Source organism: Mesoplodon bidens (genome assembly GCF_964165515.1).
Source record: "Mesoplodon bidens genome assembly, chromosome: 4".
Classification (NCBI taxonomy): domain Eukaryota; kingdom Metazoa; phylum Chordata; class Mammalia; order Artiodactyla; family Ziphiidae; genus Mesoplodon; species Mesoplodon bidens.
Genome location: NC_138160.1, coordinates 129,095,488 through 129,108,334, shown reverse-complemented (window position 1 = coordinate 129,108,334; position 12,847 = coordinate 129,095,488). Strand labels below are relative to the sequence as shown.

The window sequence follows — 12,847 nt, the reverse complement described above, 5'->3', positions numbered from 1 at the left end:
TAGGCAGCAGTACTTCGCTAGAATTTAATCCCCTGTTTCGTTTTCATTGGATCTCTTGTTATGGTTGCCCTCTATTTATGGCAACTGATACTGATTTCCCCATTTACACTAGTGATGTTGTTCCTTTTGCATACAACTCTGAGTAAAGTAGTGAGTAGATGAAAATGGTCTTAATTTGCAGGCTTCTCTTTTATAGTGATACATGTGTAAGATTTCATGGTTTGCAAAATGCTTTTACATACAGTTAGTTTAGTTTGGTAAACATTTTTTGAATTAAACACATGCCTTTCACTATCTACACAGACCGCAGTTAAAGTATGCCTTGTATATGATTCACACTCTAATTCTTGTTTTATGAGTTTTGTAGGAGCTTTGGTACTGACACAAACATTTTTGAGAGTTAAAAATCATGTCTGGATTAAGAGGTAGGTACTCTCTGCACAGCTACCACCTCTCCATAGTTATATTCTTGAGCTCCATACAAGCAGATGCAAAATTCCTGTATATTCAATACTTCAAATAATTTTAAATGGCACTTGCTTCTGATGAGACAATAAAACCAAGTGGCCAAGGGAGGGGGACTGACAGCACAGGGGAGGTGCAGACAGCAAAGCCACGACGGAGACAGTAAGGTCTGAAGGTGGCGAGGCCCACCCTACATGGTCTGGCGCCCCCAGCCATACCTTCACATCCTCCACCTTCATGCGCGTGCCCTCCTTGCCCACAAAGATGTCATCAATGTCCACCAGGATGTAGCGGTCCAGAGGCAGTGAGAGGCGCTTGCCTGTGAGGAAGGCCACGGCGTCGACGAAGACAAGCTTGTGCAGCCAGAAGTTGAGGTTGTTGCCGAACAGCACGCGCTGGATTCCGTCGTGGAGGCCCAGGTCCTGGACCACAGTGGCATGCAGCGCGGCGTGAAGGCCGGCATCCGCGCCCAGGTGCGGGATGGACTCGGACGACCGCGTCTTGGCCAGGAGCACAGGCTCGTAGGTGGAGTGGTTCGACTGGAATACGGTCCAGTCCTCGCCAGGCAGCACGCCCTTCTCCACCTCGCTGGGCCGTGTCACGTACAGCAGCGGGGACTTGGGGTTGATGCTGCAGTCCTTCAGGCCCAGGTTGGAGTGCAGGAACAGGGGGAAACCTTTGAGCTGCGCGCTCAGCAGGCTGTTCTCGTTGGCCTGCAGCCGGGCGGAGGGGGGGTGGAGGGGGTGGAAGAGAGCCGTCAGAACCACAGCCCCAAGGGACCACGGAGTATCAGTTGTGGACTCATAACAGTCATGTCAACAGTACTCAGTAACATTCACAGAGGGCTCGTCACATTCCTGATCCTGTGCTGACCTAGCGGCGCAAACCCCGCTCTGCCTGTCATCGTAATATACCAGCTAACACACATGCCGTGCTCACCAAAGCCAGGAACCAAGCTCGTGCACTCTACATGAAGGGGTGCCGTAATCCTCACAGTGACCCCACGACGGAGGCATCACTGCCATTCCCATTATACAGACAAGGAGACTAGGCTCAGAAAGGCTAAGTAACTTGTCCAAAATCACACACAGGAAAGTCTAGCAGTGGAGAGCACGGATTCTGCCACCAGACTGCGTGGCCTTGGGCAAGTCAGGTAACCTCCCCACGCCTCGGTTTCCTCTGGTATAAAACATGGCCAAGAATGGTAAATCCCTCAAGGGGTGATGGAGGAGGTTGAGCGCTGACTCCCTCAAAGTGCTTAGAACAGGGCCAGCGGCATCGCCCATTGCTCATTCAGTCCTCACATCAGCCTCAGGAGGAGGGTTCCTCTGTCATCCCCGCTTCACAGACGAGGACACCCAGGCTCTGAGGGCGGTGCTGCCCTGAGTTGCACTGTGGTCAGGACGAGCCACACCTCACAGCCAGATGGCTGACCCCTGAGCCCACACACCTGACCACCAGGCTCCCCTGCCTGGGGTTTCCAAGCTGGCTTTTGTCACAGTCCTTTCTTCAGGAGAAATCCTGGGCAGATGCCAACAGAGAAGAGATCAAAGAGGAGGTAACTTCTGGGAGTGCAGGAGCAGACACTCTGCCCACAGTGCTCCCAACCCCCATGTGCCCCCAGCACACCCAAGGCCACGCCCCAGAGGAGCCCAGCTCCCTGTGCCTCTCTCTCCTCCCAGGACCCGCTGCTGCCAGTTCTGGGAACCTGCAGGCAGAACCCACGGCACCCCCTTTTCCTCTTCCCTAGACTCAGCCCCTGCTCCTTATCCCTCACCCTCCCAGCCACCTGCCTCTGGATACAGTACAATTTGTCCTTGTCCCTGTGCCAACGCCTTTTGGTCTTCTTGGCCTGACAAACTGCTCATCCTTCAAAACCCCATGCATCAGGACTTCCCTGGTGGCACAGTGGTTAAGAATCCACCTGCCAATGCAGGGGACACAGGTTTGAGCCCTGGTCCGGGAAGATCCCACATGCCGCGGAGCAACTAAGCCCGTGCACCACAACTACCGAGCCTGCGCTCTAGAGCCCGCATGCCACAACTACTGAAGCTCGAGCACCTAGAGCCTATGCTCTGCAACAAGAGAAGCCACGGCAATGAGAAGCCCGCGCATCGCAATGCAGATTAGCCCCCACCCGCCGCAACTAGAGAAAGCTCACATGCAGCAACGAAGACCCAACGCAGCAAGGAAGGAAGGAAGGAAGGAAGGGAGGGAGGAAGGAAGAAAAAAAACATGCATCTACCCTCTTCTCTTCATTGGCCTCCCTGGGACATTAAAGCCTCAGCTGTAGCACTTCTCACCTTGGCTGCTGCACTATCTGTTCAGAGTCTCCCTCACCAGTCTGCACCTTCTCAAGGGCAAGTACTATGTCACTTCCACCTTGGATCCCTGGGCCAGCACAGGCTTGACACCCAGTGGGAGCAAACGCATATTGGATGAGTAACTGGATTTTTAAAAAGAAAGAAGAACAGACAGATCCCAAATACCTGGCACATGACAGCTTTTCATTACGGGTTTCATTTGTTTATCCCACAATTATTCACTAAGCCAGGCACTGTGTTAAGTAACAGGGATACAGTGAGAAAAACAGACATGGCTCCTGCCCTTGTGAACTGTAAAGGTGAGCAGAGAAGAGAGAGAGTAATCAAAATAGCAGAAATATACGTAAACGTCAATGTGACACATGCTACACAGAGGAGGTTCATAGTCCTAGAAGAGCAGATAACTGGGCATCGTCAGCTGGCTCAAGAGAGGCTTCCTGGAGAAAGGGACTGAGTAAGCATCAAGTAGGGGAGAGGCGGGAGCCAAGTTCAAAGAACAGCAAGTGCAAAGGCCCTGAGGTTGGAGAGAGCTCAGCACAGTCAAGGAATATCAAGAGGCCAGCAGAGTGATCAAGAGGGAGGAGAGGAGATGAGGCAGAAAGGTCAGCTGGGACCAGACCTGCGGGACCCTAAAGGCTTGAAGTGGCAGTGGGAAGCCATCAAAGACTCCATCAAAGGGTTCTGAACAGAGGGATGACAGGTTCCAATTTGCATGTTAAAAAGATCCATCTGGCCACTGTGTGAAGAATGAGTGGGGTGGGATGAATCAAGAGTGGACAAAGGGCAGCAAATGAGGTTGGAGAGGCAGGCAGAGTGGTACACAAGGCCACCCTGGAGAGCTCACCACATGAGCGCTGAACAAGGACACTCAGCTGAGGGCTGAGCCCTGGGCCTCAAGTAGAGCGACATCTGCCCGGGGTGCCTTTTAGTAATAACCTTCACGCAGAAGTGCTTTTTTCTAATTCCCACGAAGGCTCTGCAGGGCCCTTGCCTTCGTAAACCAAGATACGGGGCCTGCGTTTGACTCTCCACACACCAGGAGTACCTGCCAACTCCCACCCTGCCCTGAGCCAGCCTCTGGTGTTGACAGCCCCAAACTGAGAGGCCCCTCCCCCAGCCCCCGGCTCCCCAAGACCACTAAGCCAGCACTGGGGACAAAGGCGGTGGGGGCCAGCGACATTTCAGGCCCTGTCCATCACCTGCTGTGGCCTAGGAGGCCACACTGGATCACAGGCCCTGAGGGATCCCATTTCAAAGCCCCGATTCTGAGCTGACTGCCAGGCGCTGGCAGCTCAGCCAGCTGCCCAGCTGGGAGGCATCAAGGAAGGGAGAAAGCCAAGTTGCCGACTGTCCACCCCAGTCTGCAGTGAAAGCAACCATCTGGGGAAGGGAATGGAGAGTAAGCCTAAGCATCGCAGAGACTGACCCCCACTGCGGGCCTCGGCCCGTGGGAGGGGAATCCCTCCTGTTCTTCAGCGCTGGGGACCCACGCAGGAGACACCAAATCTTCCAGTGGGGTCATCAGGCAGAGGAAGGAAGAGCCCTGATCAGGGAATGGGAGACCTAGTACAGACTTAGGTAGTAACTGGCTGCATGACCTTGGGAACCTTGGGGTCCCCAAGGTGCTACCTCTCAGGGCCTCACGTCCCACACCCATAGGTCAGTTTGCTCCGACGCGCTCACCCGTGGTTGGCTTAGAGGGGCTGAGCGTGGTGGTCGAATCTTGGCTCTGACTTATTAGCTGTGTCGGTCTAGAGGGCCACATAACTTTTTGAGCCTTGATTCCTCACCTGAAAATAAAGTGCCCACTTCACAGGGTAGCTGGAGAATTACATACGATAAGGCCTGCAAAGCAATGAGCTCAGGGTCTGGCATGTAGCAAGTGTGCAATCAAGCATCAGTGGCCCTTGTCAGGGCTCTACCAGGATGTGCTCAACCCCGGGGCACCTGGAGCTGCAAGGCTGAGGCAGGAAATGGGGCTACTGATGAAGACCCGCTCCCACCCTCAGGGTCCTCAGGGGCACATGTTGGCCAAGCCACAAGACAGATAAAGAGCTACCACCAGCTGTGTGTGCTGAGGTGAGATGACAAGGCATCCAGCTTCCGTTTACTGGGGGGCTCTGGGTACCAGGCACTGTGCCAGTGCTTCCCCTCCACTGTCCTATCTGCAACATGGCACAGTGAGGTGGTGCTGTGATTGACCCCCACTTCACAGATGGGTTGAATATCCTGCCCAAGGTCACTCTGCCTCTAAGTGACAGAACGAGTTGAACCAGAGTCTGGACTTTTCAGCCCCTGCTCTCCCACTGACCTGGGAATCCAGTGCCAGCGGGCATTGGAAAGTGAGTGTCTCCAGATCCCTGGAGTCCCAAGCCCGATGCACAGCATTGAAGCAGGCCTTGCAGAAGAGCAGAAGGATGCAGCTTGACCACCAGATGGCTCCCGTTAGAGCAGAAAGTCACAGGTCCCTGATCAAAACCAAGGAGGGGTCTTGTCTTACACAGCAGGGTAGGAAGAGCATGGAGACCTGGAATTGCCACTGACCCCACAGGGAGACTCTGGGCACCTCCCTGCCCCTCCTTGGGCCTCGTGTTCACCTTCTGTAGAGCAAGGAACTGGGGCCTGATAGGATCCAAGCTATGTTGTACCGACTGGGCCCAATGACCACAGCCCACTGCGTGGTCCCCACAGACTGTGGGAGCTCTGTGCACAGTTGTGGCCTCTGATGCAAATTCTACTAAATAGCATAAATGGTATTTGAAGTTCCTGGACTCATCCCACAGTGTAGGAATAAAGCCTCTGGAGCCAGACCACCTGGGTTCAAATCCTAGGTCTGTGCTTATTAGAGGTGTGAGTGTGGGCACATTGCTTCATCCCTCTTTGCCTCAGTTTCCTTCTCTCTTAAATCAGATGACATCCACCTGGCTTGGAGGATGGTTTATGAGGGTCAAATGTGTTCATTCACATAAAGCACGTAGGACGTGCGTGGCGCTGGGTGAGCACTCGGCAAGTGTCAGCCATTGTGATGTTTTTCAGGCCTGGGGCTCTGAATCAAACCTAATGAAGTTCATGGCAGGAAAGGGAACAGAGTCCAGGAGCAAAGGGAGACAGACAATGAAGCTGTCTGACGCTATGCCACTGCCCAGCCATAAACCGGGCCAGCGTTTCCCAGACAGTGAGCCATGAAATAAAGGGTTTTGTCATTAAGCCAGCTGGGGAACAAATCTCACCAGGTTGCTCTACTGCAGGACTTCTAAGGGCCTTCAATTTCTTGGCCCACAAAACCTGTTTTAGTGGCAGAGCAACCCGATCCATTAGTGCATGAAAGAACACAGCCGTGAGAAACCCTCAGCTAGACCAGGCTCCTCCCAGCACGGAGCACGGGTCCAGGGCAAGGCTGTGCCGCCAACGCCTGGGGACGAACGAGCAGCCATCGGTGGACACGGCCCACTTCTGACCCATCTCCTGCTCCTCTCCCCACTCACGCCAAGCAAGAGCCGGCCTTGGGACCCGTGTGTTTACCACTCCCTCTGCCTGGAAGGCCCTTTGCACAGAGAGCCACGGGCTCCTCTCACTCCCTTCTGGTCACTTTATCAAAGATGACATCACTGGTAACGCATTCTATCAAAACCAGCACCAACTGCCCATATCCATCACCCACGTGCCCTTCCCCGCTTTCTTTTTTTTTCTGTACTTATCACCACCTGTCACATGGTATGTTTATTTGTTCACTGTCTAGTCACCCACCCCACCCACTGCACTGAAATGTCCACAGCACCACAGCTGGGACTTTGCATACTTCAATAACCACTGTGTCCCCAGTGCCTAGCGAAGGACCTGGAACATGTTAAGCACTCAGTAAGTATTTGCTGAATGATGGAACAAACACCCCCGAGCACCCAACTACAGTCCCAACCACCCAACTTGCGCGTCAGAGTTCTCTGACCAGAGCCTCTGGATCCCCCATCCAGCTGTTCACAACCTCCTCCCCAAGGACAGCTTCTTCATGACACTTTCAGCAAGGACTGTGGTCCTAGCAGTTGCTCTGGGTACCCCGCGGAGCCCAGAGCAGCTCACCTGTCTGCTGGGATTTCTTTCTCCTCTTTCTTCCAATGCAAAATGGCTCTGGTTCAAGAGGTACATAGACTCCACACCCCCTCCACAGCCAAGAGGAAAGGGCACAGGACACAGAGCCCCCAGCTGTCTAAGACTGGGTTCAGACCCTGGCTCTCCCACTTACTGGCTACATGACCTCCTGTGACCTAACTTAATCCTCCTGAGCCTTGGTTTGCCCATCTGCAAAACAGGGACATGCCTCATCCATTGGGAGGACTGCCATGAAAGGTTCTGAGGGACCCAGCAGAGCATATGCTCTCCTCCCTTGCACCCATCCCTGGGGCCTCCCTTAGGCACACGCCTGCTGTGTGCCGGGTCCCATGCATGGAAGGCAATGCCCCTGTCGTGTGCTCTCAATGAAAGCTAATACTTAAAAAGTACCTACTAGACACCAGGCGCTCCAAGTGCCTTACCTACACTCACCCACTTACCTTTCGTGACAACCTAGGAGGAAGCGTTACCGTTAGACCCATTTTACAGGTGAGGAGAGTCAGACACCCAGTTAGCAAGTGTGGGGATAAGAATCCAACTCAGCTGGAGCTCTCCACAGCTCGGGGACCCGCTCCCCACGTACCTTGAAGAAGCCGATGATGCCCACGCCGTAGGCCACGCAATACTTGTCCAGCAGCTCCCGGTTCCAGGCATCCAGGTTGACGTACTTGAGGATGTTCTCATAGATGATGAGGGCGAAGCGGCCGCGGCCCTTCTCGGTGAGTGTGGGCATGTCACCCTTGCCCGGTGCAATCTCTGTGCGGTATTTGAAGCGGCTGGACTCCAGGATGGCCACCACCTCCTGGCCCAGCTGGGAGTAGAGGCTCTCCACGAACACCAGCACCAACGGGTCCGTGCGGGAAGGGGCGGCCACCTGTATGGGCTTGAGTGGCAGCAGGCGGCTGGGGGCCACGGGCGGCGGGTCCCCACAGTCAGGCTCGGGGGCGTCCACCGAGGGCTCCAGGCCCCGCTTCCAGCCATATAGGTAGTAGGCCGAGACAAAAACGCTGAACAGGCAGAAGGCGAACAGCAGGAAAAGTACAGCCTGCGGGGACATGTGCCGACACAGCCTGCGGAGGCGCGCCAGGGCAGGCATCCTGGCCCCCGAGACCTCGGCCACCGGGGGCCCGGCCACCCTGGCTGCCCCAAGGCCCCACGCAGGAGAAGACTCCCAAGTTGTCCACCGACCAACAAGTTCACAGAGACTCAGCGAGCAAGGCCCCAAGTGGGCAGTGGCAGTGGCAGTGGCAGTGGAGGATCCGGGCCCCGGCCCTTCCTCCCAGCCAGAGGTGCAGTCTGCGGCTGGTTACGCTCCTTCCTTCCTCCACGCCCCTTTATGTCACCATGGCAAACCCCCACGTGGTCCTGTGCACAGCAGAAGTGCCCCAGGGCGTTAGGACCTCCTGGGGGGGCTGGACAGTGGGCTGAAGGATGCTGGGCATGCCTGGGGGTGCCGCATGCCGCTCGCTCGGTGGGGCCCCCGGGGCTAAGGCTGTGGAGAGAGGAGGAGAGTCAGAAGGTGGAATGTCAGAGTGTGGGCTCCGGGGGTCCGCTGACTGTGGACCCACAGGTCCTGACCTCGCGGTGGGCCCAGATTCAACGACCGCTACCCAACCTGAGTTCATGATTTGGGGCAAGCTTATCAATTTCTCTGAGCCTCAGCCTCCCCATTTGTTGACAACAGTACCTGCCTCACAAGAGGCTGGGAGATTACATCCACTAATGTGTATAAATCACACTGGGCAGTACCTAGCAAATGATGTCTACAATGATAGTTGCTATTTATCATAATGATCAGTCCAAGACTAAACCAAGAAAACTCCAGAAGCAGGAAGGACAAAGTAAGACAATAAACATTTGCAAGGCCTAGGAGCTAGAGGTGGAATTCTAAATCACGACCCAACACCACGTTCTCACCATCTTCCCCTCACTTACTCACGTGCTTCCCCACCCATTTCTCTGAATGCACCCAGCAGCCCCATCTGACAGACGAAAAGACTAAGGCTCAGGCTAGGATTCAAACGCAGGGCTGTGAGGCATCAGCAGCTTGGCTGTGCTAGGAGCCCCTCTCAAACACCAGTGGTCTCATCTGGAAAGCACCACCCCTGCAGCATCGGGTTGGGGCCAAGGGATAAGTGAGTAAACCTGTCAGAGGAGCCCGGCATAAGCAACACTCAAGAAATCGCAGCTGTCAGTATCTGCCCCTTAATGCAACAGGCATCTCTCATCCTCAGGGTACCTGCCCACAGTGGCACAGGACAGCAGGCGACTGAACCCCCCAACGTGAGGATCCCAAGTGGCCCAACATCCTCACCCAAACAGCGCCCCCCCATACCACGGCCCTCCAGTCTCCCTTTAACGTGAGTGGAGGCAGCTGCTGAAAGCTGGCAGAAGAGCTCCCCTGGAGATGGGAGATGGGGACAAGGACAGAAGGTGTGAGGGACTGGGCTGCTGCCAGGGAGGGAACGTGAGCCTCAGACCCAGAGTCGGGGTGGGGGGGAAGATCTTCAAAATCCCTCCCGGCCCAAGACTATATGGTGTGCTTAGCGTGGATACAGTATACCAGAGACCCTACAATTGTACTCCTAGGAACTTATCCTAGAGGGAGTAATTGCAGAAGTGTGTCAAGATTTCCCCACAAGAATACGAATCCCAGTACTGTTTATAACAGCAAAGGATGTTGTTTATAATAGCAAATGACCAACCATAGGGGGCTGTCTTTAGCAATTATAATGCAAGCATATGATGGAATCCCAGGCAGCCATTTATAATATGTTGAAGGAGGACATTTACTGACATAGAAATATAATTACCAGGACTTCCCTGGTGGCGCAGTGGTTAAGAATCCGCCTGCCAATGCAGGGGACATGGGTTCGAGCCCTGGTCCAGGAAGATCCCACATGCCGCGCGGAGCAACTAAGCCCGTGCGCCACAGCTACTGAAGCCTGCACGCCTAGAGCCCACGCTCCGCAACAAGAGAAGCCACTGCAACGAGAAGCCCACGCACCGCAAAGAAGAGTAGCCCCCGCTCACCGCAACCAGAGAAAGCCTGCACAGAGCAACGAAGACCCAATGCAGCCAAAAGTTAAAAAAAAAAAAAAGAAAGAAATATAATTACTATATATATTGCTAAAGTGGAAAACATTTATAAGACCGTATGCATGGTCATATTTTTGTGAAAAATTTTATGCATAAGCCAGAAACTGGTACTAATCCAAAAAACAAAACAAAAATGGTAACAATTATCTCCGATTTTTATTTGCCTTTGTTTCCTAAATTTTCTACAATAATCATTTATTATTTTTGTGAATATAAGAAAACAAATGTTTTTAAAAGATGTGCTCAGAAGCAAGAGGCAGGGGTGTGAAATGAGGACATGTCTTGGACATCGGGTCTGCTCCCAGTTCTGCCATAATGTGCTGTGTGACCCCAGGCACACCCTGCCCCTTTCTGGGCTTCTTGCCTGTTAGAGAGGGGCCTGGGCCAGATGGTGTCTGGGGGCTCTTCCACCTCTGATATTCTACAATTCAGTCTCTACTATGTGCCAGCAACACAGGGAAGCTGGGGCAGCCAAGAAAACAAGCACCTACAATGCAGGGAGTGTGACAGGGGAAGGGAGGGTATTTGAGAGAACTGAGGGGCACTTAATCCCCCTGCAGGAGGAAGGGGGCGGACCACGGAAGGCTTCTTGGAAGAAGTGGTAGCTGAACTGGCCAGAAGACCAAGTAAGGGTTGACCAGGGGTAGGAACAGTGAGGGACACATACACAGCTTGGAGATAAGGCAGCAGGCGGAGCTTTCCAGGGAGTCCCTGCAATTCCAGCTGAGAGCAGGGCCAGAAGGGTCAGGCTTCCTGACTTTCCTGCAGCCACAGCGAGCCCCACCCCTTGGCCCGGGGCCAGGGCAGGAGCACAGTGTGTGGGAAGGCAGAGCTGCCTTGAAGGTGCCCTGCCTGCTGCCTGGGGGCACCTGCCAACTCGGGCCACCTAACCCCACATCCCCTGCAGGCCTGGGCACTGCGGTCTCTGGCCTTCGGTCTGTTGCATTAACAGCCTTTCAACATGTGTGCTAATGACGACACAACCAGCAGTCTCAGGCATCTCGGGGTCACAGATCCCTGTGTGAATCTGACAACATTTCTCCATAAAAAATATGCACATATGGGCCTCCCTGGTGGCGCAGTGGTTGAGAGTCCGCCTGCCGATGCAGGGGATACGGGTTCGTGCCCCGGTCTGGGAGGATCCCATATGCCGCGGAGCGGCTGGGCCCGTGAGCCATGGCCGCTGGGCCTGCGCATCCGGAGCCTGTGCTCTGCAACGGAAGAGGCCACAAGAGTGAGAGGCCCGCATACCGCAAAAAGAAAAAAAAAAAAAAAAAAAAAAAATATGCACATATGGTAGAAAATGTTTTAACAATTTCAGAGTCCCCGTGTCCCCAACCCCATCCATGGACCTAAAGCCCTAGTTAGTAGAGCCTAAGGATTATATGGGGCAGACTAGAGCCAGGCAGCTTCGTTCAAACCCAAGCCCTACCACCCAGTAATTTTGTAATCTTGGGCAAGTTATTTAACTTCTCAGTGCCCCCAGCTTCCTAATCTGTAAAATGCGAAAACCTGACATACTTCTCAAAGTTGTGAAAATTAAATGAGTGGATACATAGGAGGTGCCATGCCTGGCACACAGTGCTGAGCAAGGGTCAGCCCCTGTTTTCATGCACTCCTGTTGCCTATTTAACATACTCACAATGTGCGTAACACCTGAGCGCACAAAGCACCATCAAGTTCCGTGCTCTCTCTCTCTCTCTCAAGTCTCTAACAGCCCTTGAAATCCCAAATCCCCATTTTGAGAAGCCGTGTCTTGTCCGGGAGCTGGATGGATGAACAGAGGCCAGATAGAGGCCAGCAGGCTAGGGAGAAGGCCATGCAAAGCCCAGGCCCGAGAGAGGGCAAAGGGAGAAAGAGAGTGGGCCAACTAGCCCCCGTCCCCAGAGAAGGCCGAATACCCTGGCAAAGTGCTCACCACCAGTGAGCTGGCAACGGGGGCCTCCAGCACTGGCCCCACTGCAACCCCTCAAAGGCCTGGCACCAGCCATTCAAGGCCCTCCATGCCCGCCTGAATTCCTGCACCCCTGTGGCTCAAGGGATGGTAAACTGGGGGTTTCTAACCCCTCTGCAGCCACCCAGGCCTCAAGGACAGCTGGGGGGCCGAGGCCTCAACACCTCCCTCCAGCCCTGGGCCTGTCTGGGCCTTGCCGACATCACCAGCCGTTTTCCTAAATTCCAGCCTCGCCCAACCAGTCACCAATCTTGGTCATGCATCTAAGCCTTTGCTAATGAAGTTCCCATTGCTTGGAATGCCTCCTCCTACCCCTTGGGACACTTACTCATCCTTCAAGACCCCAGTTCCAATGTCATCACCTCTCTGAAGTCATCTCCACCCACCACCCCGTTTCTCGCCCCCATGTCCCATTCCTTAGGCTCCCACCCCATCCCTAAGCTATAGCATGGAAGTTGAAAACCAGGACCCTCAAGCTAAAACAGGATGCAACATTCTTGTTCCTTGACAGCATTTTTCTTTGAGATTAGCTATCAACATCTTAAAATCAGGAGATGTCAGATAAAAGTCAGAACTTCCGACTTCTTTAAAAAGAGTACATTTTAGGGACTTCCCTGGCAGTCCAGTGGTTAAGACTCCGAGCTTCCACTGCAGGGGCATGGGTTCCATCCCTGGTCGGGGGGAAAAAAGCTCCCGCATGCAGCACAGCACGGCCAAAAAAACACCAAAAAACATAAAAGAATGAAATATAAAAAGAGCACATTTTGGTGACACATGCCCACTGGCCACCATCAGCTGACGCTATAAAGCGCCGGCCTCAGATGGGTTAACACAGTCCCATAACCAACCTCCCTCTCTCATTTGGCTTCCTGCCCAGCCCCTGAGCACACCTGAGTGT

General features: G+C 54.0%; 1 protein-coding gene across 8 annotated transcripts in view; it reads right to left on the bottom strand.

The window, feature by feature from the left end:
* NDST1 (N-deacetylase and N-sulfotransferase 1) overlaps positions 1 to 12,847 on the bottom strand; it is a 74,315-nt gene that overhangs the window by 35,648 nt on the left and 25,820 nt on the right. For all 8 annotated transcript variants that reach the window (XM_081231438.1, XM_081231433.1, XM_081231432.1 and 5 more), the window contains exons 2-3: positions 7,480 to 8,388; positions 684 to 1,178 (exon numbers count right to left, since the gene is read on the bottom strand). In XM_081231438.1, the coding sequence (XP_081087564.1) occupies positions 684 to 1,178; positions 7,480 to 7,992 (1,008 nt within the window). In that variant the 5' untranslated portion in view covers positions 7,993 to 8,388. The remainder of the gene's footprint in view (positions 1 to 683; positions 1,179 to 7,479; positions 8,389 to 12,847) is intronic.